The following is a 25,599-nucleotide window of genomic DNA, read 5'->3' on the forward strand; positions in this document are numbered from 1 at the left end:
TGACTTTATATCATCGACCTTCTGCTGCTGACCAGACACTTCCTTCACAACTGACCATATGGCTTTAATTTTATCCTGTGAATTAGCTATTCTATTTGCATACCACATACTTTTTGCCTTGCAAACAACATTTTTAAGCACCTTACAATACTGTTTGTAATGGGCTACTGTAGCTTGATTGTGACTGCATCTAACATTTTGATATAATTCCCGCTTTGTTTCTTTGACGCTTCTGCGGTGCAGGTCAAGCCTACGACACCCAGAGCTGAAATCACGTTGTTTTCTTATGGGTGGTCGAGGAAAATATATCAGATACACCGTCGCTAAGAACTGACGTGAAGTGGCCTCAGAGGGCGGCATAAGAGGCATCAATGAAAGCACTCCTTCCCTTGGCGCGTTGATTCCCATACATTTCGCGATTAAAAATTCAGCCACTGTTGCCACGCCCTGGGCATTCTAACCCTACCCCAAGGACGTTGCGGGGCTGGAACACCATCAACAGCGTTCTCACCCCTTTGGAGACTAGGGGATTCTTCGCTGTACGATACAGCCTGGAACGTCAGGAGGCAGTTCAAAACAATTCGCTGAAATTCGAACGTGATCCGAAGCAATAACGTGTTTTTATGCTTTTACATGCCTCCTTCTTCGGGCCCTTCTTCTGCGTGATCACGAAGGGGTTCGACAGTGTCATAAGTGTGAATGAAATGGAAAAGTGTTCTTCTAAGAACACTCAGTTCGGCAACAGCACCGGTGGGACCCACGCTCTTTTCTTGCGCAGGCATCTTTCTTGAGCAAGTTAAAAATGTACCTGTCAGAAACTGCGACAGCAATTCAGCTGCGAGACTGCTGCAGCACCTGAGGGTTCACCAAACCCTTTGACGCTGTTAGTTGAAGTTTGACTTCTTGCAGGCGCTAGAGCAGCCGCAAGGCTGAATTGGTGTTTAAAGCAGCGCCAAGCCGGAGGCTGAAGTTGCAGATTGCCACGCTTTTGCATCATTACACAGGAAGATTGTAGATGTCATTGAGTCAAATTTCAAAGTTTGCCTCACTATGGCAGACAGTTACAGGGTTTCGAAAAGTGATCCTTTCAATTTGTTGCGCAATTGGTATAGGCAACACAATTTACATCACAACACCCAGACTGCCTATGATGATGTCCATGAAATGTTTTTTCGATCCTGTTTCACTCTACCCCTCCTGTACATCAACATTTTGCCTCCTTACGATGTGTGATGGAGTACAGTTCTGGTACCACTATTTTCCCCTTTCTTGTTCCATCCACGAATGGCGCAGTGGGAGAATGACTGGTGATCACACTTCGTGCGAGGTTTAATTTATCTGATTTTCACACTGAGGTCATGTTGCAACACATTTCTGGGAGGAAGTAATATGTCTTCCAAGTCTTCTTGGAACATACGCTCTACACGTATTTTATTTGAGCATCTGTGTCACGATTCCGCGGCGATACACGCCGCTCTTCGTTGGATCTTCATTGTCCCTTCTATTAATCCTACCTGGTACAACTCTCAGACCGATGAATAATACTCAAGAATGAGAAAAATCAGTCGAGTGAGTCTTACATTTAAGATACTCTCACCTGATATGAGTTTTTCCTCGAATTTCTTTTATTTGGTCATTCCATTTCAGGTCGTTCGACACGGGTATTAATAGGTAACTGACGGTAGTTACTGCTTCCTCTAATTTGTCTCCAGTTATGTAGTCGAATAGAAGTGTATCAATTCGCCTATTTATGTACAACACACTCTTTTTCGTTCACCGTCAACTGACAGTCACTGCCCCAATCATCTATTCTCTCCAGGTCCTTGCAGAATTTCGCTACAGTCCTCTGGCGTTGTAACCTTCCCACACACAACAGAGTCGTACTAATAGCCTGACTGAGCCTCCAACGTCATCTAATACATCATTACTATGAATAACACTCCCTTGTCGTGTCCCCGATGTTACCTTTACGTCTCTCGATATTATTCCATTATGAACGACGGGTTGCGTTAAGAAGTCCTGAATCCAGTCTCAAATCGAGTCTGATACTCGATAAGCTCGTGTTTTCTTCAGTAAACGACTACGCGGAACTGTACCGAATACTTTCCGCTATGCGACGAACACACTATCAAGCTGGATGCCTTTATATACGGCACCCTGGGTCTCACTTTGGAACCAAGCGAGCTGAGTATCACAAGATCAATTTGTGCGAAATATATGTTGATTTTTATAGACGAGATTTTAATTCTCTAAATATTTCTTTCATCCTAATCCCATATGCTACATAGCTACACTCTCACCAACGTCTTCCTCGTATCCATGTCAGTATCTGATACATGTGGTCAACGTTCCTTCGCCTGTACAAATCAACTTATGAGACCATACTTTGCCCAACCATCCTGTGTAATTACACATCCGCAGTATCGGAAGTCTTTCATTTTTTATCACTACCGTGTCGTCTCCAAACTTGATGTTAAGCATGACGTTACTTCCCATTCTGCCAGTGATTCAGTCACCATTCACTCACAAATTTTGCGTTCGCCACTGCAGAATCTTGAATCGTCGGCGATTTTAGAAGTGAGTAAGCTGAATGGAGGTTCGGACGGTGGAAACAGGATAAAAATGATTACAAATTATGTAGTGTCTGCTCAGCATCCCATCAGCGTCATGTGTTAAATTCTGTTTTTGTCTACAATCGTTGTGCGAAGGTTAACGAATATTTTAAGACTGCAGAAGGACAACTAGCTAGAAGAACAGTACCGTCCAATAGACGATCATAGCCAGCACATTCACGAGAGTCATATATGGGATGTTATTTAACAATAAGATGAACACTTGCTTGAAATAGTTTAGGGGACCTATGTGAGGCAATGGTTCAAAAAAATGGAATTTTTTTGCGAAAATTTAAATGTTTGTGATTTGTTCATATACTCTTTAAAACATATTCCTGAAAAACTGATTTCAGGACTTTTATTTAAAATCGTGTTTTTCTGTCATGCCCCGATATGATGTGAAAGTACGATTGCTAGGCCTACATCCTCTTTGAACATTTTTCCATCGAATGTGAAATTGTTTCTTGTCCTGCAGAGTCGGGTGAGGGTCTTCTTCTGTATACTGTAGTTGTACTATGGAAATACTATTCCGTTATATTTATTTATATCTATGGATTCTTTGATGGGGTATGTGCTGTGTAGCTTTAATATGTCTAGGGAAATAAACTTTGCACTTAGTGGAATCTGGAGTTTTTGATGCCTTGTATTTGTTGGTAACGATTCATTGGAAAAAGAGGTATGAATTTTGTATTACTTTTTAAAAATTTAATGTACATTTCTCTTAACTTCGTAGCCTGGATATTTCATAGCAAAATCGTTCTGAAAGGGGCTTAAGATTTATGGATTTTTGGTTAGGCCTGTAGCTTTGGAGCTCTAGGATTCATTATTGTTACGTCCATGATGCTGTTCCCACTTAAAACTGTGTAAATATTGCCAAGCGTTAGGTGTTATAAAAATTGGGAATTATTTTTGGGGAGAACATGATCTCAGGTCTTCGCCATTGTGACAACTGTAGAGTGCAAGATGCTGAAAGATCTGTGACAGTAATGGCAAAAATACAATCAGTTAGCTAGATGTTGCAAAAGAAGGTTGGATGACACACTAGAGGCAGATGAAAAAACGTATACATCAGGCAGTTGTTGATCATGAACATGTATAAGTCCAAACTCAGCTCATTTTCTCAAAAGGTGACTTCTCAGATACAACATTTTCACTAGAAAAGTATTTTTTTCTGAAGTACTCTTCAAGATAATTCCACGAAATGATTAAAAACAGCACAATGTAACAGTAAACAAAACTAACATGTTGACACATTACACCTTTTTCGGTGTCTCTGCACTTCAGTAGCCGAATATCTAGACCCATGGTTCCAAAAAGTTCGTTATAGATTAAAGATGATAAAGAGTAATTCAGTTTTGAAAATGGTGAGCATTTAGTCATGTTTTCACAGAAAAAATGTATTTTATTATTAACTCTAAGGATACGTTCCACATCAAGACTAATTGTTGTAGAGGTAATCGAAGAACCAAGCAAAAACTTAACTGAACAAACACGACCTGCTGTTTCTCGATTTGCAAGTATACAAAATCAGCAAGAAGTTCAGCTTAGAGTTTGTGCTATGCATAAAAATAACCATTTTTTGCACAGTACTGGTTCCTCGGCGACTTCTGCTTCTGTATTCGACTCTTTATCTTCAGACATCGACTGTGCACTTAAGCACGGATTTACGGAGACGTAACACTGCAGCATGATACAACAGACACTGCTCCGTATCTTAAAATAATTTTTATTCCATTTTAACCGCTGGAACCGACTTACATGCTTTCCCAGTGACTCCGTCTACCTTTCATTCTATGACAACGCAAACAGAAAATCTCGCTGCAACGACACGTATCAGTCATGCACACGAGTCTGAACACAAATGACACATATACGTAGGACTTTCTAAAATATGTTGGTCGACCATATAAGATGACTTAAGAGACAGTGTTCACTCTTTTTTCTAACTGCTCGTCTTGCATCCAAATAAATTCATCATTTGTGTGGTCATATTGTCCATAAAATATTTATAATTACTGAAGGCATTTCAGTACTGAATATAGATCATAATGGAACACTCTCTTTCAAATTGTGAGGTGGCGTGTGTGAAATATAGAGAGCACAAGGCTATTTACAATTTGTGCAGAAACCAGATCGCAGTTATAAGAGTCGAAGGACCTGAAAGGGAAGCAGTGGTTGAGAAGGGTGTGGGACAGTGTTGCAGCCTATATTCTGCCAGAGGCAGCAAATAACTTGGAAGAGCAACTGAACGGAATGAACAGTGTCTTGAAAGGAGGATATAAGATGAACTTCAATAAAAGCAAAACGAGGATGATGGAATGTAGTCGAATTAACTCAGGTGATGCTAAGGATATTAGGTTAGTAAATGAGGCACTTACGGTGGCGAGCACCAAACTTGTATAAATTACTCTTTTAGTAACTCTTACGTCGTCAGTCTGAACTACTTTAGTAAATTACTTCTGTAGTAATATACTCTTTTAATAATTGTTGAAGAGCTCAATTTCTATCTACTTCTTTAGTTGTAACTAAAATAGTAAAGCCTTTTTACTCAAGATGTAAGCCACCTCTGCACACAGCTGACACGTGCATTACGTTCCCTCTCGGAAAATATTGGTTGTTGGCAAACATTATTGCATCACTTTTTGCGTAATTTATGTTGATCACTATAATTTTAGAAGCTAAAAAGGATTATTAAATTAAATTATTAAAATTGGAAAATCTAAATGCTGTTGCAGTAATTAATGATAAGATCTGTGTATTATGAAACAGAAACGTGCAATTAATGGATGAATCTATTGTTAACCTCGCTATCTACAAATACCAAGGTCCATTGTTGGTTGGTGACACATATTAATGTAAGTGCCAGTTTGAGATCTGAGCAGCAATATGGAGGTAGGCAAGAACTGTTCAAAAAACATACCAGAAAATGAAAAAGAGCGGTTTGCTGAAATAATGAAAAAGTACATAACTACTATAGAATATAAAAAGCACGGTGTCAACATGCTAAAAAGGAAAAAGGACGCTTGGAAAAAATACACGTTGAATACAACGCAGAAGCTCTTACACAAAAATCACAAGAGCAGCTTAAAGTAATGTGGAAGGACATGAAAGCGAAAGCAAAGCAAATGAAAGCTAAATGTAATCGAGAACAATTTCAAACTGGCGGTGGAGTAGGTGAGACGAAGATCGACGATATAAACCAAACGGTTGTTGATATGATCCCATAAGTTTCGAGGGGATAGCTGGAGTTACCGACAATGACACATCTGAAGGAAATGTGATACTTTCAAGCAACTTCGATGATAACTGCTCTGAATATAGCAATGAAACTGCTGAAGGTGGAACCTTATCTAATAGTTATGAACCTCAGCCTGCATTCTCTGGTGGGAGCTTATCAGAAGATGCCCAGCAAAAGTGGGAGAGAACATGTGGCTGTAGTGAAGAACCGAGAGTTGTTGAAAAAAGCAAAAATGTTATTAATAGAAAGACAAAGAGAAATCACGGAAGAAGAGCATAACCTTAAAATGGAAATTATGAGTAAGTTCAAGTACGTAATGGAGAAAACTTCAGGTTCCAGTTCTTCAGGAAATGTACTCAAGAAATTATGGATTTTCTGTATGAATAAGAAAATATTCATATGTGTAAAACATCTTTTATTTCCTTGATATTTTTTCAAATGGTTGATATATTCTTGTTTCTTGTATGGCATAATATTTGTGTTTATCATTTCGACATCGGTACTAACTTTTGTTAATACCACATTCTAATACTTAGGGCCTATCTGAAATCATAGTATTATAAAAGAAGTCTTTTTTTAGAAATATTCGAAACATTGTATGACTTTGTATACTCAATTAACAAATAAAACGAGAATGTTAATCCCCAAGCAAAAAAATAAGAAAGAACAAAAGAACATGACTATAACACATAAATAAAATGAGTCACTTTTCACTGCAGTAGAGACAACCCAATGGCTTATTTATTCATGGGGAATTCATGACGAACTGGCGATCCCCCTATCACATTATTCTTATTAGTAAGAGAAATGGCTTTTCTTTTAATTTAAAAACTATTTTGTTCTTGTCCGCAGACACTGTAGCCATAGCTTCTAGATCATTTCCAGACGTATCTGGAGTTGTATGAATTGCTCTATCCTCCTAGAAATTTAGCCTCCTCCAACTACACCTGCTGGATCATCCATTACAATCGGGCCTGGTGTGGATTCTCCAAAGAGGTCGACATCATCCGTGCTGTCATTACTCTTCAATGAGATGCCAGAATCAGAACAATCTCCTCGGTTTCCTTTCTTTTTTGTTATTTGTCACAGCCATACGTTTCTGGCTATCCTGCCTTTTGGCCTACTTCTTCTTTCTTTGCTGTTCCAGCAATGAGTTTATTACTGATCGTGGGGTCCCCCACAGTTGTGCTGTCGTCTTACAAAGAGCGGCAACCCGCAGTGCTGCGTTGTGTGGCAGGCAGCTAGGCCGCAGGCGACGGTGTGTCACTTTTAGGAATGGAGCGTATCACATTTGGGGATTATATTGACAGCGCAATGTTTATCTCCGTACAACAACTGTCTCAGCAGCTAGAACACAACTTTCTGTGTATGTAACATAAATTTCTTACATGTATATTAAATATTTTGCTAAATGTGGCAAATGTTCTAGAACTGTGCGCACATTTATTTTCAGTTTGAAGGTGCTGTTTGTCAAAATTATTTTGTATCTCCAAACTAAAGTTTCTAATCGAAAAATAAATTATGACTAACTGTTCCAAATAATGGCAGCATAACTAATAGCTGAAACATAGGTGATAGGTAAGGTTTTCTTATAAAAATACTGGACGTAATTAATTTTTGGAAAGTTTTGACTGCATTACAAGTTACTGTTTACAGCGAGGAATAATGAAATTCTCTTGAATTAAGCGATAGTATAATAACCTTACAAACGACTTTGTGCGAAGTACATTTAATACATGATAGTAGTTTCACGTCATCTTTTACACTTGTTGCCGTGAAATAATTATTTCTACCATACATTCTGCGCTATACTTGACAGCTGCAGAATGTTTAACTTTCGTGCACCATAATTTTCGATACTTGCTAAAATTACATTTACCTTGTGTGCATGTATTAAACGTGCAATTGCATGTAATAAAGAATGAAACAGCTTTGTATTTTATGTACAACGAGGCGTCCATACTGCCATCTGGCTATTTATTTGATAGCTGCTTGGTGTTATGATGTGGAAAGCTCCGTCTTGTGTAGAGTAGGCTATGGAAGTACTCACTACCATACACTCCATAACGGTTCGCAGAGTATAAATATAGATGTAGATAGCCACTCTGCTTTCGAGTCAGGTTATTGGCAGAGCCTACAAAGTGCTTGTGGTTGTGATTTGAGTATCCCGAAATCAACTTTATAATAAATATTGAAAGAAAGCAGCTGTACGGGGGAAGAACGGAATAAACAGAAGTATTAAAGTTAAACTGCTCCCTTGCAGTATTGTCAAGGAATCTGCGAGACAATGGCGTGTGTAGAAGCACTGGACTAGCCATGTTTTAGATATGGTACATAATTTGTACCAAACAGTATGAATATTGAGTATACCGCTAAGAGCTACTCCCCATCACACGAAACATTTCAGCATTCAGATGTCCCGCGAACAGCAAAATGCACAGGCTACGGCGGCATTGGTGCGTCAGAGGGCAACATACCGCCGCTGAACTAGCCGCGGCAGTCAGCAAGCTATTCGGATTGTGCCCAGGATGGGGAAGGAAATCGGCAGTACCCTTCCGAAGGATCCATCCCGGCATATGCCTGGGATGATTTAGGCACATGACTAAAAACTTAAATCTGGATGGCCGGACTCGAGTCCAGTGCGCTCAAATCTTTACGTCTATCTGGCCATCCTCCTCGGTAGCTGAGATTGCTGATGTACGACTATGTTGTGGCGCTTGGCTCGGAGGTAAGTCGTTGGAATCCTGGTGATATAAGAGATATTCATCACTATAATTTGCCCGGCGAGTGGAGGCGACATCTTGGTGTAAAGTTCCTGATCACCAGGCTTTGCACCAACTCACTGTACTGAGTTCCAAACTTCTCCTTTGTGTCTCAGTGAGTGATGACATGTGACACATTTTATAGCGATCCGACCATCGGACGTTAAGCTCGGAGACCACCTCCGTACTATTCGAGAGGAACAGTTTGAGACGAAGTAAGGAGAAGATAAAATACGCTGCGATCGAGTGAAGAACTACTCGTCTGCTTGTCTACTATTTCTATAATTTTGACGCAACATCTTTGACACATTCTGCATGTAACGGACGTCTTCTCGTAAGGGAAAGCTAGGAGTCTAGACACGGGGTCTGAAGTCGTTAGCTGTGTGGCCGCAATATGGAAGGTGTATGGACAAACGTTGTCTAGAATGAGATTTTCACACTGCAGTGGAGTGTGCGCTGATATGAATTTTCCTGGCAGATTAAAACTGTGTACCGGACCGAGACTCGAACTCGGGACCTTTACCTTTCGCGGGCAAGTGCTCTACCAGCTGAGCTACCCAAGCACGGCTCACGCCTTGTACTCACAGCTGCAGGGTGCAAATCTCATTCTGGAAACATCCCCCAGGCTGTAGCTAAGCCATGTCTCCGCAATATCCTTTCTTTCAGGGGTGCTAGTTCTGCAAGGTTCGCAGGGGAGCTTCTGTAAAGTTGGGAAGGTAGGAGACGAGTTACTGGCAGAAGTACAGCTGTGAGTACAGGGCGTGAGTCGTGCTTGGGTAGCTCAGTTGGTAGAGCATTGCCCTCGAAGGGCAAAGGTCCCGAGTCTCGGTCCGGCACACAGTTTTAATCTGCCAGGAAGTCTCATATCAGTCGTTGTCTGTTCGCAGGACATGGAGCAGTTCCTGTCTGGGTCTAGAGAGGGCGCGGTATACGTGTCGTTCGGCAGCCTGATCCCGTTCCACACGCTGCCGTTGGACAAGATGCGCGCCGTCCTGGAGGCGCTGTCCAGCCTGGAGCAGCGCGTGCTGCTGCGCTGCGACGCCTCCCAGCTGCCGGCCGGTGTGCGGCTGCCTGGCAACGTGTGGGCCAGCAGGTGGCTGCCCCAGGTCGACATACTGGGTCAGTCGCTCACTACGCGCTCTGCTGGTTACGATTATTTCACAAACAATTCAGTTGCAGTTGAGAAAAGACATTATGTAATACTGGCGCGATATCAGCCCTCTCTGGATATATGCTCGTTGGGTTGCCTATCTGCAAGCACGGACTAATTCGATGCAATAGCACCGAGCAGTGGTTCCCAACAGATGGTCCGCGGACCCCAGGGGACCGCGAGCTATGCAGAGGGGTCAGCAAGATGCTGTTAGATTAAAAATATATTAAATATATTTTGTATGATAACAGATTTTTTGTTTTGGCCGCTTACTGCATGATCAGAGCTTTAGCGAATGCTAACTTCTGCGTCTAGCGTCTTCCTGTCGTTTTCAGTTCATACTCAATTTTTATATTTTTTAAGAAGTTTGTTATACTAAACACCCAGATCTCAAAACAAAAATTTTGACCAATAATCAAAAATTTTACGATAACAATGATGGCTAAATTGAAAAAGTTTTAAGCTCAACATTTTTTCAATAATGAATATGTCATTGTTTTTTCTAAGTACCAAAAATAGAAAACGTATAAAAAGACTCTTAATTTGGCTTTTTTTAGGTACTTGAAACTGTGATATGACAAGGTACCAATCATGATCGATGAGGGGGTCCTCGAGAAAATTTTGCTGGGAACCCCTGCTCTAGAGGAACACACTACATACACCATGGTATGTCTTACGAATCAAAAACTGGACAAATGCTCTATCCACTAACATGTTTTACTGTTCAGTTTCGTCTTGCCGCAGAGGCACACTGTGTGACAAAATTAGAAAATCACTTTTTCGAAGCACCGTAATTGTCTCCCATGCCGATGAAAACGTTCGTAATGGCGCTCAAAGGTGCTTACAACCCTCGTGCGTCATACAAAAGCGCGGCGCCCTGCCACGTCACGCTCGGGCTCAGCGACGCTTCAGACAGCGAGGTGTCGACACACCCAGTAAGCATGTTGTTCTCAATGGAGAGACGTCTACAGACGTTAAAGTAACCTCTGGCGTGCCACAGGGGAGTATTATGAAACCATTGCTTTTCACAATATATACACTCCTGGAAATGGAAAAAAGAACACATTGACACCGGTGTGTCAGACCCACCATACTTGCTCCGGACACTGCGAGAGGGCTGTACAAGCAATGATCACACGCACGGCACAGCGGACACACCAGGAACCGCGGTGTTGGCCGTCGAATGGCGCTAGCTGCGCAGCATTTGTGCACCGCCGCCGTCAGTGTCAGCCAGTTTGCCGTGGCATACGGAGCTCCATCGCAGTATTTAACACTGGTAGCATGCCGCGACAGCGTGGACGTGAACCGTATGTGCAGTTGACGGACTTTGAGCGAGGGCGTATAGTGGGCATGCGGGAGGCCGGGTGGACGTACCGCCGAATTGCTCAACACGTGGGGCGTGAGGTCTCCACAGTACATCGATGTTGTCGCCAGTGGTCGGCGGAAGGTGCACGTGCCCGTCGACCTGGGACCGGACCGCAGCGACGCACGGATGCACGCCAAGACCGTAGGATCCTACGCAGTGCCGTAGGGGACCGCACCGCCACTTCCCAGCAAATTAGGGACACTGTTGCTCCTGGGGTATCGGCGAGGACCATTCGCAACCGTCTCCATGAAGCTGGGCTACGGTCCCGCACACCGTTAGGCCGTCTTCCGCTCACGCCCCAACATCGTGCAGCCCGCCTCCAGTGGTGTCGCGACGGGCGTGAATGGAGGGACGAATGGAGACGTGTCGTCTTCAGCGATGAGAGTCGCTTCTGCCTTGGTGCCAATGATGGTCGTATGCGTGTTTGGCGCCGTGCAGGTGAGCGCCACAATCAGGACTGCATACGACCGAGGCACACAGGGCCAACACCCGGCATCATGGTGTGGGGAGCGATCTCCTACACTGGCCGTACACCACTGGTGATCGTCGAGGGGACACTGAATAGTGCACGGTACATTCAAACCGTCATCGAACCCATCGTTCTACCATTCCTAGACCGGCAAGGGAACTTGCTGTTCCAACAGGACAATGCACGTCCGCATGTATCCCGTGCCACCCAACGTGCTCTAGAAGGTGTAAGTCAACTACCCTGGCCAGCAAGATCTCCGGATCTGTCCCCCATTGAGCATGTTTGGGACTGGATGAAGCGTCGTCTCACGCGGTCTGCACGTCCAGCACGAGCGCTGGTCCAACTGAGGCGCCAGGTGGAAATGGCATGGCAAGCCGTTCCACAGGACTACATCCAGCAACTCTACGATCGTCTCCATGGGAGAATAGCAGCCTGCATTGCTGCGAAAGGTGGATATACACTGTACTAGTGCCGACATTGTGCATGCTCTGTTGCCTGTGTCTATGTGCCTGTGGTTCTGTCAGTGTGATCATGTGATGTATCTGACCCCAGGAATGTGTCAATAAAGTTTCCCCTTCCTGGGACAATGAATTCACGGTGTTCTTATTTCAATTTCCAGGAGTGTATAAATGACCTAGTAGATAGTGTCGAAAGTTCCATTCGGCTTTTCGCGGATGATGCTGTAGTGTGCAGAGAAGTTGCAGCATTAGAAAATTGTAGCGAAATGCAGGAAGATCTGCAGCGGATAGGCACTTGGTGCAGGGAGTGGCAACTGACCCTTAACATAGACAAATGTAATGGATTGCGAATACATAGAAAGAAGAATCCTTTATTGTATGATTATATGATAGCTGAACCAACACTGGTAGCAGTTACTTCTGTAAAATATCTGGGACTATGCGTACGGAACGATTTGAAGTGAAATGATCATATAAAATTAATTGTTGGTAAGGCGGGTGCCAGGTTGAGATTCATTGGGAGAGTCCTTAGAAAATGTAGTCCATCAACAAAGGAGGTGGCTTACAAAACACTCGTTCAACCTATACTTGAGTGTTGCTCATCAGTGTGGGATCCCTACCAGGTCGGGTTGACAGAGGAGATAGAGAAGATCCTAAGAAGAGCGGCGTGTTTCGTCACAGGGTTATTTGGTAAGCATGATAGCGGTACGGAGATGTTTAGCAAACTCAAGTGGCAGACTCTGCAAGAGAGGCGCTCTGCATCGTGGTGTAGTTTGCTGTCCAGGTTTCGAGAGGGTGGGCTTCTGGATGAGGTATCGAATATATTGCTTCTCCCTACTTATACCTCCCGAGGAGATCACGAATGTGAAATTAGAGAGATTCGAGCGCGCACGGAGGCTTTCCGGCAGTCGTTCTTCTCGCGAACCATACGCGTCTGGAACAGGAAAGGGAGGTAACGTCAGTGGCACGTAAAGTGCCCTCCGCCACACACCGTTGGGTGGCTTGCGGTGTAGAAATGTAGATGTAGACGTAAGAAGGCCGCAGCTCAGAAGTTCTTGTGAGCTGCAAGGTGGGTTAGTGATGTCGCATTGTAACAACGTTTCACCACAATTCTGCCCGACGCCACTGTGGGCGTGTCATACTGAGGGAAGGTCGTCACATTCCCCTCTTACCCACATTTCACCGCTTACTTTGACGCCTCTGCGATCGAGAGCAGAATCGCGACACCCAGCATCGCAGCATCAAAATCACGCAGTTCTGATGGGTGGCCGTGGAAAATATTTCAATCACACCGCCGCTCAGAATCGACATGGAAAGACGTCAAGGAGGGGGCGGCGGGAGGAGGGGGCAAAAAGGGTGCCAACGAAACTACAGTTTCGTCGATTCGAATCTCGCTATGGTGTTTTTTCTTTCGGTTTGAATATATGCATCACTTAAATACAAAATTCATTGAATATAAGTAAGTAACACATATCTAAACATCATCATTTCTTATGAAAAATGCCTGTCTTCTTGTTTCACACATGAAATACAAATATAAATTCTTAATTATCGGTAGTTGATAAAAGATTCTTAGTAAAGACCGTTTGAATTGAAAAAATTACAAATTTATTAATAATCTTCAATAATATATGGATAATTAAGTTATAATATTTGCAACAAAAACTTTTGCAATTTGTATGTGATATGTACTCATGAATACATGAATTTTTTTCATAAAAGTAATTATATGGGTGTTAATTGGTATGTATTTGCTGCATTTTACATGTAAATGGTGTTGGTATTTGAACGAAAAAAAAGACTTTAGAGAGATTCGAAGAAGAGATCCATTGATGACCCAACTATGAGTCTCTCGTCCCCGTGTTACTATCCTCCACAGCTGTCAAGTAGTGCTACAGGCGCCAGTCATCTCCTGACTCAGTTCCTGCTGTCTGGCGGCGAACAGGCCATGTATAGTGTCCACTAACTATATTCACTTTCCCTTCAGCTTTCGTTAAAGCTAGAATAGCGCGTAACAAATGGACAAATCACTCTGAGAAGTACAGACCTCGGTCCACACTGACTATTACAGATATATAAAGAGGTACCGCAGACCCATGCTATGTGCATGTTGTCCGATAACACTATTTTCGACCATGGAATATGACGCAATCTTTTGTTTATGGATCACGAACCCTCAGTTAATGGGCTCACACGAGGGTCATTTAATAATTAAACACACAAATTGGTCTGGAGAAAAAAGAGCTTATTTTTAAAACAATACATTTTCTGCTTTTCAACATAATCCTCTTGAACATTTATGCACTTGTTTCAACGGGCTACAAGTTTTTTTATTCCGGATGCAAAGAATCTTTATGTTGATGTTCGCACCAATTTCCCACAAACTTTTTCACGTCCTCGGTGACCTGGAACCTCTTTCCACGTAATGCTTCCTACAGTGCACCAGAATAATTTAAATCACTAGGCCTTAAATGAGGACTGTAAGGAGGTTGAGACAGTACTTCCCAGCCCATTTTGTTAATGGTTTCACGCGTTAGTTGAGCGATATCACGACGTGCGTTGTCTTGCTGGAGAATCACACCTCTCCTCTGAGATCCACGAATTCTCCCTCTCAGGCCTGGCTTCACCTTGTTAAAAAGCAAGTCCGACTAGTACTGGCTGTTCATTGTACGCTGCATTTCGAGATAATCACAAAAAACTGGATCTTCAGCATCCCAAAACACGGTCAACATCAATATGACTTTTCCTGTTGATGCTTGGGTTTTGAATTTCTTCTTGGGAGGTGAGTTGACGTGCTTCCATCATGCTTTGTCTTTTTGATTCTGGCCCATAGCAGTGATCCCAAGTTTCATCACGAAATTTTGTCGAGGAAGTGCTCGCCTTCTCTCTTTCATAACGTTCCTTTATCTTTGGGCACACGCTCAACCTTGTTTCCTTGGGTAGCCGCGTCAATTCCTTTAGGACGCATCTTACACATCTCTTACGGTACTTCAGCTTGTTACGGATAATGTTATGAACTGTAGCACTACTAACTTGAACCTTATCAACGATCATTTCCACAGTCACACCGGGGTCGGTTCGAATAATGTTACCAGTTCAGTTTTCAAGTGATGGCTTTGAAATTGGTCGGGCAGAACGGTGTTCGTCAGTCACTGAGTCGCGACCATTTTTTAACTGCTCTGCCAACTTGTAAAAATTTGCACACTTCTTACAACTTTCACCATAAACGTTAGACATTCTACAGTATATACTCACTGGTTTCTCGCTTTCAGGAACTAACGAGGACGTTTCAAGTGGACTCGCCATCTTGAAATGCATTTTTGAGGTTATAAACAGAACAATTTTGATACATCAGCTGATCAGGGCTCGTCCCAGTGATGCCAACTTAAAGCCATAAAGGTACCAAAATTGCCCTACTAACAGTTTTTCCCAGACCAATTTGTCTCTTTAATTATTGAATGACCGTCGTACACTGATGATATAAAACAGTATGACCACTGTGAACTGCGAGATTGTATGCAACCTGGTGCCGCAGCAGGAAAAATATATCAAATGAGCAGAGACGAACGGAAATTCATTCAGCGACGATAGAAGCCGAAAATGTGGATACCCGCTGCTATAAGTGACCGTGAGAAAGGACACATTGCCAAGGGCATGGGGACGGGTGACTGGGAGGCGAGGAAGCTAGTCGGCCGTTTGCTTGCTACTGTCGTGAGCATCTCTGGGAAGTGGTTGAAGGACACCGAAACCACGAGTAGGCGAAAACACACTAGACGTTTACGCCTCATCACACAAAGCGTAGGAGACGTGCCGTTCTTTTAGGATGTGATATGTGGTATATCTGACCAGGTCCAGGGTCGACCACGGGGTTCCCTGCGTGTTCCAATGAACACCCAACGCCACTGTCACTTACGGTTGAAGTGCGGACGAGATTTTCGAGATTGAAATGCGGATCAGTGAAAAGGTGTGGGATCAAATACGTTTCTCTCCACACCATGTCGATGGTCCTCTCTGGATACGCTGTAATCCAGACGAACGACTCCTCAAAACACGAACCGTGGCACATCTGCTGGCCTGTGCGGGAGTGTTATACTGTGGGGGATATTCACCTGAGTCGCTATGGTACGTGTGATAGTAATCGAAAACACTATGGCAGCTGTAGTTTACGACCACCTACGTTCCTTCATTCTCGATGTCACCCCCCGCCCCATAGCGATGGCATATTCCATCAGGATATCTCTCCATGTCCCAAGGCCAGAATTGTGCTACAGCAGTTTCAGTAGTGTTGAACGTCTTTGGCACCAAATTATCTTGACATGATCTCCAAGGCGTTTGGCTGACAGCTCGACGATGACAAACCACCGACTCGTGACTTTCGGAAGTTGCGAGACGTCTTCGTAAGCATCTAGCGTCATATACCTCCCGAAAGCCACGAGAAACTTGGCGAATCCGTGTGTTGCAGATTCACTGCTGTTTTTCTTTTTTTTTTTTTTTTTTTTTTTTTTTTTTTTTTGGTCATCAGTCTACTTACTGGTTTGATGCGGCCCGCCACGAATTCCTTTCCCTTGTTAACCTCTTCATCTCAGAGTAGCACTTGCAATGTACGTCCTCAATTATTTGCTTGACGTATTCCAATCTCTGTCTTCCTGTACAGTTTTTGCCCTCTACAGCTCCCTCTAGTACCATGGAAGTCATTCCCTCATGTCTTAGCAGATGTCCTATCATCCTGTCCCTTCTCCTTATCAGTGTTTTCCACATATCCCTTTCCTCTCCGATTCCGCGTAGAACCTCCTCATTCCTTACCTTCACTGCTGTACTGCATTCCAAATGTGGCCCAACTCGCAGTGGAGCAGGTGGTCATAACGTTTTGATTCGTCAGTGTCCGTGTGTGTGATGCTACTGGTAGACAGAGCTGCCTGCTGTTGATGCGTCTGAGAAAGCTGGTGGTCTAACGCGACAGCGCACCGCAGCGTGCGCGCCTTCGTCACGCACGGCGGTATGCACAGCGTGCTGGAGGCCGTCCACCACGGGGTGCCGCTGCTGGGCGTCCCGCTCTTCGCCGACCAGAGGCTCACCATGAGCCGCATGCAGACTCTGGGGGTCGCCATCCAGCAGGACTACCACCACATGACGGCGCAGTCGCTTAGGGCGTCGCTGCGCTCCCTCGTCAACGGCACCAGGTGAGGCACAGCTGGTATGTCCAGTCAACGTCTGCCGACTCCTCTCTGCATGTCTCAGTGTGTGACATTTAATGTACGAGTACCACTTACAACAATCAAGAAAGCTAAATATGCCAGGTATACCTACCAACACTTAAACTGCTGACCCCAGACAAAAACCTCGAAATCGCCGGAAATCTGGGTCAAATCGTATTATTTTCCCGGACACACACATTCTGTAGACACGTTATTACCCTGAACTCCAAAACAGTTTCCAAAACTTACTTTAACCAACACCAAATTTTACGTTTGTCGGTGGAGCACCCCAACTCTCCTTTTGTTAATCGATATTCCATTCCCGCAACTCCCCCCCCCCCCCCCCCATTAACTCCGGCTCTTGACCGACTTCTAGAATCGCCCCTGTTCTTAACTGCACAAAGCTAATGATGACTCTCTGGAGGATAACAGGGTGAAAATAACCAGTTATGTGCCAGACACGGTGGAGATCATTGTTATAGTGAAGATATGAGCATTCAGTTTCCAAACAAAACAGCGATATTTACAAGGAAGATTTTCAACACCCCTCAATCCTATGAATTTAAAATTGTCGATCCACTGACTGTTTGTTCACTTACGGACGTTAAAACTTTGGAAGTTCTGCATCAGAATCTGATCGCATTGCTTTTTGTTGCAGTTAAGCGTTAATCTGTTCTCTGGAAGTTATGCTCTGTCGCTACTCATTATCCTACTGTATAGATCATGTACAGAACATTAAACATTTTTTTACAAAACCTTTGTTACGTATTTCATGAGACGCACGACACACACTTGTCTACACATCCTTAATGTCACCGTCGGTTTCGGTCACAAACAGTCATCACTGTATCTTTATACAGTAAAAGAATATGAAACAATCAGAAATGTATAGGGCACAGTCCATTGTAGAAGATGTGGCATAGCACAACGCTTACAAAAATTCATGTGTTATTTACACATTATGCCATGTCATAACTACATTGATCAGCCAATTATGGTCATCGGGCTACTATCGATACAAACCCGTCCGGGGTCCCCTGGCGAGGAATGACTGCCAGTCAGAAACACGCACGGTGCATTTAATGTCAGTGAGTGTGAGGTCCGTATGCAGAACGGAGAAGGCGCACGATATATCCGAGTTTGACCGAAGACAGATTGTGGTGGCCCAGGGGCGCCGCACAAGCTTTCCAGAAACTACGCGACTTGTCGGGTGTTCGAGGAATGCTGCGGTAAGTGTCTTCAACACGTGACGAAACCAAGATGAAACCACCTCCAGACGTTGTGGGGTTGAGCGGCCACCCCTCATTACAGATGTCGAAAGTCGTACGCACGGCAGACTGCTAAAAGAGGACGGGCGGTAAACTGTGGAGGAACTAACATCAGGCTTTAATACTGGGCACAGTAAAACTGTGTCTGAACACACAGTGCACCGAACATTGCTAACTATGGGCCTGCGCATCCGACGACGCAATATTTGCCAATTTTAACACCGCGATGTTGGCATCTACGACTCAGACGGGCGCCTGACCTTCAGCACTGGACATTGCTGCAGTGGTAGAACTTTGCATGGCCTGATGAATCACGATAGCTTCATCATCATGCCGAGGGGAAGGCGCGAATCCTTCTTCTTCCAGGGGATCAGCTCCTGGACACCTGTACCTCTAGACGGAGACAAACTGGCCGCAGCTCCTTTATAGTCTGGGAGCATTGACGTGGAATCCATGGGTCCAGTAGAGCTCGATCAAGGCATCATGACGACCAAAGAGTATTGTTTCCCGACGGCAGTGGCATTTTTCATCTTGGTAATGCGCCATGTCATAGTGCCAGGAGTGACATAGAGTGGTTCGGGGAACACAGTGGCGAGTTCCAATGATGTGCTGTCCCCCCTAGCTCGCCAGACCTGAAATCGATCGAAAGCATCTTGGATGCGATTGAACGTGGCGTCAGAGCTCATCGCCCTCCTCCCCGGAATTTACGGGAATTAGGTGACTTGTGAGTGCATACGTCGTGTCAACTCCCTACAGCGATCTGCCGAGGCCTCACTGCTTCCACGTCACGAGGCGTCACCGCTGTTATCCGTGTCAAAGGTGAACATACCGGCCAGTAGGTATGTCCTGACTGATCAATATATATGGCAATGTCATTAATAAAGCCCCGTCAGAAAAGCTGTACATCAATAAAGGTATGTGTAGAAAGAGATGACGTGTCAGATGTAAAAGCTCAATTGTAACTGATCATCAGGTGATTTTAGACTTATCAAAGAGGCAATAACGACAGATGTACATTACGACGTATTACACTCCCTCTGCTCTTCCTAATTTTTATAAACGATTCAGGAGGCGAGTCTGTGCAAGCCCTCTTAGATTGTTTGGAGACGATGTTGTCATTGACCATCAAGTAAAGTCCTCAGAAGATCAAAATCAGCTCAAAAATGATTTGGACAACGTAGCTTATCTGTACGGTGCAAAAAGTGGCAACTGAATCTATGTAATGAAAAGTGCGACGTCTTCCACATGACTATTAATAGGAACCAGTTACATTTCGGCTATAAAATGCAGCAGATCTAGAAAAGAAGCTGCCTACACTACTACTACGTTCGTCCATCTTCTGCTAGAGTACTGCTGTGGAGTATGGCGTCCTTACCACAGAGGACTGGTGGAGGTCATCGAAAAAGTCCAAAGAAGGGTAGCTCGTTTTGGATTGTCACGAAATACGGGAGAGAGTGTCACGGATACGATAAGCGATTTGGGGTGTCAATCATTAAAGCAAAGATGTTTGTAGTTGCTGCGGGATCTTTTCACAAAATTTCGATCACCGTTTTTCTCTTCTGATTGCGAAAATATTTTACTGACGCTAGCCTTCATACGAAGAAATTAACATTGTACCAAAATAGGATAAATCAAAGATCTTACGGATAGGTTTAAATGTTCATTTTTCCCATGCGCTGTTCGAGAGTGGAACGGTCGAAAAACAGCCTCAAGGAGGTTCAATGAACCCTTTACTAAGTATCTAATTGTGACTTGTAGAGTAGTCATGTATATGTAGATGTAGACACTATACATAATGATTGGACAAATATACACGACAAGATTACAATCAGTTGTATAACAGTGTAATAAAAAACACAAGACAAGGTAATATCTCAGTTTACTGTTTGACTTGTAAAAAATCAGCTGGTGGTAAGTTGTAACTGTGCATTTACATCTGACACATCACACCTTGAGTACAGGTACCTGTATGTTCTTTTGATGTTCAGCACTCTTGACGGGGCTATATTAACAACATTGCCATGCGGATATGACATGACATCATACAGAAGTAATATATGCACTTTTTAAGTAATATGTAATATCACCTCTTCTTTAACTGACTGTACTCCATGAATTCCTTATTGTTTTATTTTTGTTGTTGTACGCAGGCACTGCGAAAGTAGTTATTAAGTAAAACCTCTAGTGGCAGAGTGCCACAGGAAGGTGTGAGAGGCCAGCCGCGGTAGTCTAGCGGTTCTAGGCGCTCAGTCCGGAACCGCGCGACTGCTACGGTCGCAGGTTCGAATCCTGCCTCGGGGATGGATGTGTGTGATGTCCTTAGGTTAGTTAGGTTGAAGTAGTTCTAAGTTCTAGGGCCATTTGAACCATTTGAACCAAGGCGTGAGAGGACCTCTGTTTTTCTCTATGTACGTAAATTATCTGACGGACAGAGTGACCACCAATGTGCAGATGTTTGTTGGTGATGCCGTCGTGTACGGGAAGGTGTCGTCGTTGTGTCTGTAGGAGCACACAGGATGACTAAGACAAAATGTCAAGTTAGTGTGATGAAAGTCAGCTAGCTCCAAATGCATAAAATGTAAGTTAATGCAGATGAGCAGGAAAAAGAAAGCCGTAAGGGCTCATTTGACAAGGCGTATGTGCGATACAGTTCTAGAACAACACTAGTCAAACCTGAAACCCACCAAAGGACACTGTGATAGTTCAAGTTTACATGCCAACGTCCAAAGAAGGGGACGTGGTAGTTCACGAAATATGTAGGAAGACATAAGTAACATAGGACATGTTAAGGGAGATGAAAACCTTATTGTCATTGGGGACTGAAATGCAAGAGAGGGTGGAGAACCGGAAGAGATGATTGTGGGGAACTGTGGACTTGGAAGAAAAAAATAAAAGAGAAACCTGACTAAATGAGTTCTGCTCCGTTGTAAATTTCCTTTTTCAACACCACAAGCGAAGAAGGTACACCTCGAAGGCCCCAGAAGACTTAGCCCCAGGAGCCGACAGGTCAATTACAGTTTAGTGAAACCACATTTTACAAACCAAGTAAAAGACTGCAGGAACAACCTATCTGTGTATATAGACAGTAACCACACCTGGTCCCCCGACGGACTGGCAAGGGACTGCGTACAAGAGACTGACTACCGAGCTAAAACTTTCCAGCATGCAGGAGTAAATGGGAACAAATTAAATCTGGTATACATAAAGCAGCAGAAAAGATATTTGGGAAAACTAAACCAAAAACAAGAGGAAGTGGATTAGAGCAGAAGACTACGCAAAAATGCATTTGATGAAAAAGGAACATCTTAACACAGAGAATGAAGGAATTTCGTCAACAGAGAAGCTACGAAAGAAAAGGGAAGCTTTCTTGTAGAAATTTGCACAGAGGTGGAAGAATATATGCGAAATGGAAGAACTGATGTAGCCTACAGAAAAGCGAATAAATTTTTTAACAAACGCAAAATAACAAACTCCGGTACAGTAGAGGACAAAGAGAGAAATCACTGGTGAATATTAGGTGAAGAGATGGAAACTATACATTGGTGAATTGTGCGACGAAACATCTTTATCACAGGACGTAATAGGAAAAGGAGAAACAGCCAAAGATGACAAAGGAAACTTCATTCTGCAAGAAAAGTTTGAGAATGGTCTTAATTATCTACATTTCTAAGAGCTAACCAAGAATGTTGGTAACAACACGAAAAATGATGCTGCTGAAACCGATTAGGCCCATCGAAAGAACAGGAGAAATTCCATCCGACTTCCAGAAAGCATCATGGTTCCTATACCGAAGAATGCGGCAGCTACAAAATGTAAACAGTACTGATCTCTAAGCCTAATATCACATCCATAAAATATTCCGAAGAAGAAAAGTCTCAGGGAATTGAAAAGAATGTGGAGTAAATGTAGAGCGAAAATCAGTTTGAATACAGGAGGGACTTAGGGAGAGAAGTGACGATACTCGCATTGAGGCTTCTTATTGAAAAGCAGATACACAAAAATAAAACAAAGCTGGAAAAAGCATCTCATAATGTTATCCAACAAGAGATGTTCAGAGAGCAGAAGAAAGCAGGTCTAAGAAGCAATGATGTGCTGGTGATAAATAGCTTCCGAAGTGGCTGTGACTCGGAATTTTCATCATGAAAAATTAGCAAAAATTAGATAAGAATACGCTGTTTCTCCCCTTATATTCAGTGCCTGCGTCCAGGAAGCTATAGGCCGAGTTCATGGAACTGCTAAAGTGGGGATCAAAATTAATAAGCAGAAGATAGACATGCTACTCTACGAAAATGACACTGCTGTCATCACGGAGACGAAACGAGATTTAGAGAAGGTCCTCAGCACAATGGAAAGGCTTTCCTGCAGTCAAGAGAAAAACTGAAGTAATTGTGTCCAGTGCTGAAGAAGAGCAAATTTTAAGAACAAGAATTGAAATAGAAGAACTAAAAGAGACAGAGGAACGTACATATTTGGGAAGCAGGCTAACATGGGATGGGAGAAGCCAGAAAGAAATTGTAAGCAGTATACACCAGATTAAAACTGCATTTAATTTGATGAAGGACTTACTCACCACCAAGAACCTCAGTCTGGAGGTAAAGAAACGATTCATGAAAGCATTTGTTCGAAGTGCGCCCCTATACGGGTGCGGTACAGCCGTAAGTTTTCCCCAGGGCAAGCAGATTTACTGTATTGTTAAATGATGACGGCCTCCTCTTGGGTAAAATATTCCATAGGTAAAATAGTCCCCCATTCAGATCTCCGGGCGGGGACTACTCAGGAGTACGTCGTTATCAAGAGAGACAAAACTGTCGTTCTGCGGATCGGAGAGTGGAATGTCAGATTCCTTAATCGGTCAAGTATATTAGCAAATTTAAAAACGGAAATGGATAGGTTTAAGTGAGATACAGTGGGAATTAGTGAAGTTCGGTGGGAGGAGGACAAGAAATGGCTCTAAGCGCCATGGGACTTAACATCTGAAGTCATCAGTCCCCTAAGACTTAGAACTACTTAAACCTAACTAACCTAAGGACATCACACACATCCATGCCTGATGCAGGATTCGAGCCTGAGACAGTAGCAGTCGCGCGGTTCCGGACTGAGCGCCTAAAACCGCTAGACCACCGCGGCCGGCGAGGAGGACAAGACTTCTGGTCAGGTGAATACACGGTTGAAAACACAAAATCAAATACGAGTAACTCAGGAGTAGGTTTAATATTCAATAGAAAATAGGAACGCGGACAAGCTACTAAGGACCACATAATGAACACATTAATGTAGCCAAGATAGACATGAGGCTCACGCCAACCGCAGTAGTACAAATTTATATGCCAACAAGCTCCCCAGATAATGAAGAGATTGAAGAAATGTATGTTAAGATAAAAGAAAATGTTCAGATAATTAAGTGAAACGAAAATTTAATTGTCACGGGTGACTGGAATTCGACAGAAGGAAAAGCAGTAGGTTAATATGGACTGGGGGTAAAGAATGAAAGAGGAAGGCACGTCGTAGAATTTTGCACGGAGCAGAACTTAATCATAACTTACACTTGGTTTAAGAACAATGAAACAAGGTTGTGTACATGGAAGAGACGTGGAGACACCGAAAGGTTTCAGATTGGTTATGCAATAGTAAGACAATTGGATTTAGGAGCCAGATTTTAAATTTTAAGACATTTCCAGTGGCAGATGTGGACTCTGATCACAGTTTACTGAACTGTAGATTAAAACTGAAGACTGCAAAAAGGTAGGAATTAAAGGAGATGGAACCTGGATAAACTGAAAGAACCAGTGGTTGTAGAGAGTTTCAGAGGAAGTGTTAGGGAACGATTGATAAGAACAGAGGAAAGGAAAACAGTAGAAGAAGAATGGGTGGTTTTGAGAGATAAAATAGTGAAGGTGGCAGAGAATCGAGTAGGTAAAAAGACGAGAGCTAGTAGAAATTCTTGGGTAACACAACAGATACTGAATTTAACTGATGAAGGAGAAAATATAAAAATGCAATAAAAGAAGCAGGCGAAAAGAAATACAAAAAATGAGATCGACTCGAAGTGCAAAATGGCTAAGCAGGAATAGCTAGAGGACAAATGTATGGATGTAGGACGATATATCTAGGGGTTAGATAGATGCCGCCTACAGGAAAATTAAAGAGACCTTTGGAGAAAAGAGAACCATCTGTATGAATATCAAACAAGAGCTCAGATGGAAAACCAGCAAAGAAGGGAAGCAAAGAAGGGAAAGCAGAAAGGTGGAAGGAGTATATAGAGGATCTATACAAGGGCAGTGTACTTGACGGCAATACTATGGAAATGTAAGAGGGCGTATATGCAGATGAGGTAGGAGATACGATAGCGCATGAGGAATTTAACTGAGCTCTGGAAGATCTAAGTCGAAACAAGGTCCCGGGAGCAGACAACATTCCGTTGGAACTACTAATTGCTTTGGAAGAGCCAGTCATGACAAAACTACTCCATCTGGTGAGCAAGATGTACGGGACAGGCGAAATTCTCCCAGACTTCTAGAATATAATGATTCCAATTCCAACGAAACAAGAGGATCACAGGTGTGAAAATTACCGAACTATGAGATTAATTAGTCAAGGTTGCAAAATATTAACACGAATTCTTTACAGGAGAACGGAAAAACTGGTAGAAGCCGACTTCGGGGAAGTTCAGTTTGGATTCTGTAGAAAAGTAGGAACACGCGAGGCAAAACTGTCCCTACGGCTCAACGTAGAAGATAGGTTAAGGAAAACCAAACCTACGTTAATAGCATTTGTAGACTTAGAGAAAGCTATTGACAATGCTGAGTGGAATACTCTCTTTCAAATTCTAAAGGTGGCAGGGGTAATATACAGGGAGCGAAAGGCTATTTACAATCTGAACAGAAATCAGGTGGCAGTTACAAGAGTCGAGGGGCACGAATGAGAAGCAGTGGTTGAGGAGGGAGTGAGACAGGGTTGTAGCGTAACTCATGTGTTATTCAATCTGTATACTGAGCATGCAGTAAAGGAAACAAAAGACAAATTTGGAGTAGGAATTAAAATCCAGGGAGAAAACCATGACGTTCGCCGATGACACTGTAAT

At 43.2% G+C, this 25,599-nt stretch overlaps 1 protein-coding gene across 1 annotated transcript in view; it reads left to right on the forward strand.

The window, feature by feature from the left end:
- The window catches only part of LOC124798661 (UDP-glucosyltransferase 2-like), a 65,038-nt gene that overhangs the window by 37,275 nt on the left and 2,164 nt on the right, over positions 1-25,599 (forward strand). Inside the window, exons 5-6 of the mRNA XM_047262161.1 lie at positions 9,500-9,731; positions 17,016-17,235. Of these exons, the coding sequence (XP_047118117.1) occupies positions 9,500-9,731; positions 17,016-17,235 (452 nt within the window). The remainder of the gene's footprint in view (positions 1-9,499; positions 9,732-17,015; positions 17,236-25,599) is intronic.

This window comes from Schistocerca piceifrons, chromosome 5 (genome assembly GCF_021461385.2).
Source record: "Schistocerca piceifrons isolate TAMUIC-IGC-003096 chromosome 5, iqSchPice1.1, whole genome shotgun sequence".
In the NCBI taxonomy this organism is placed as follows: domain Eukaryota; kingdom Metazoa; phylum Arthropoda; class Insecta; order Orthoptera; family Acrididae; genus Schistocerca; species Schistocerca piceifrons.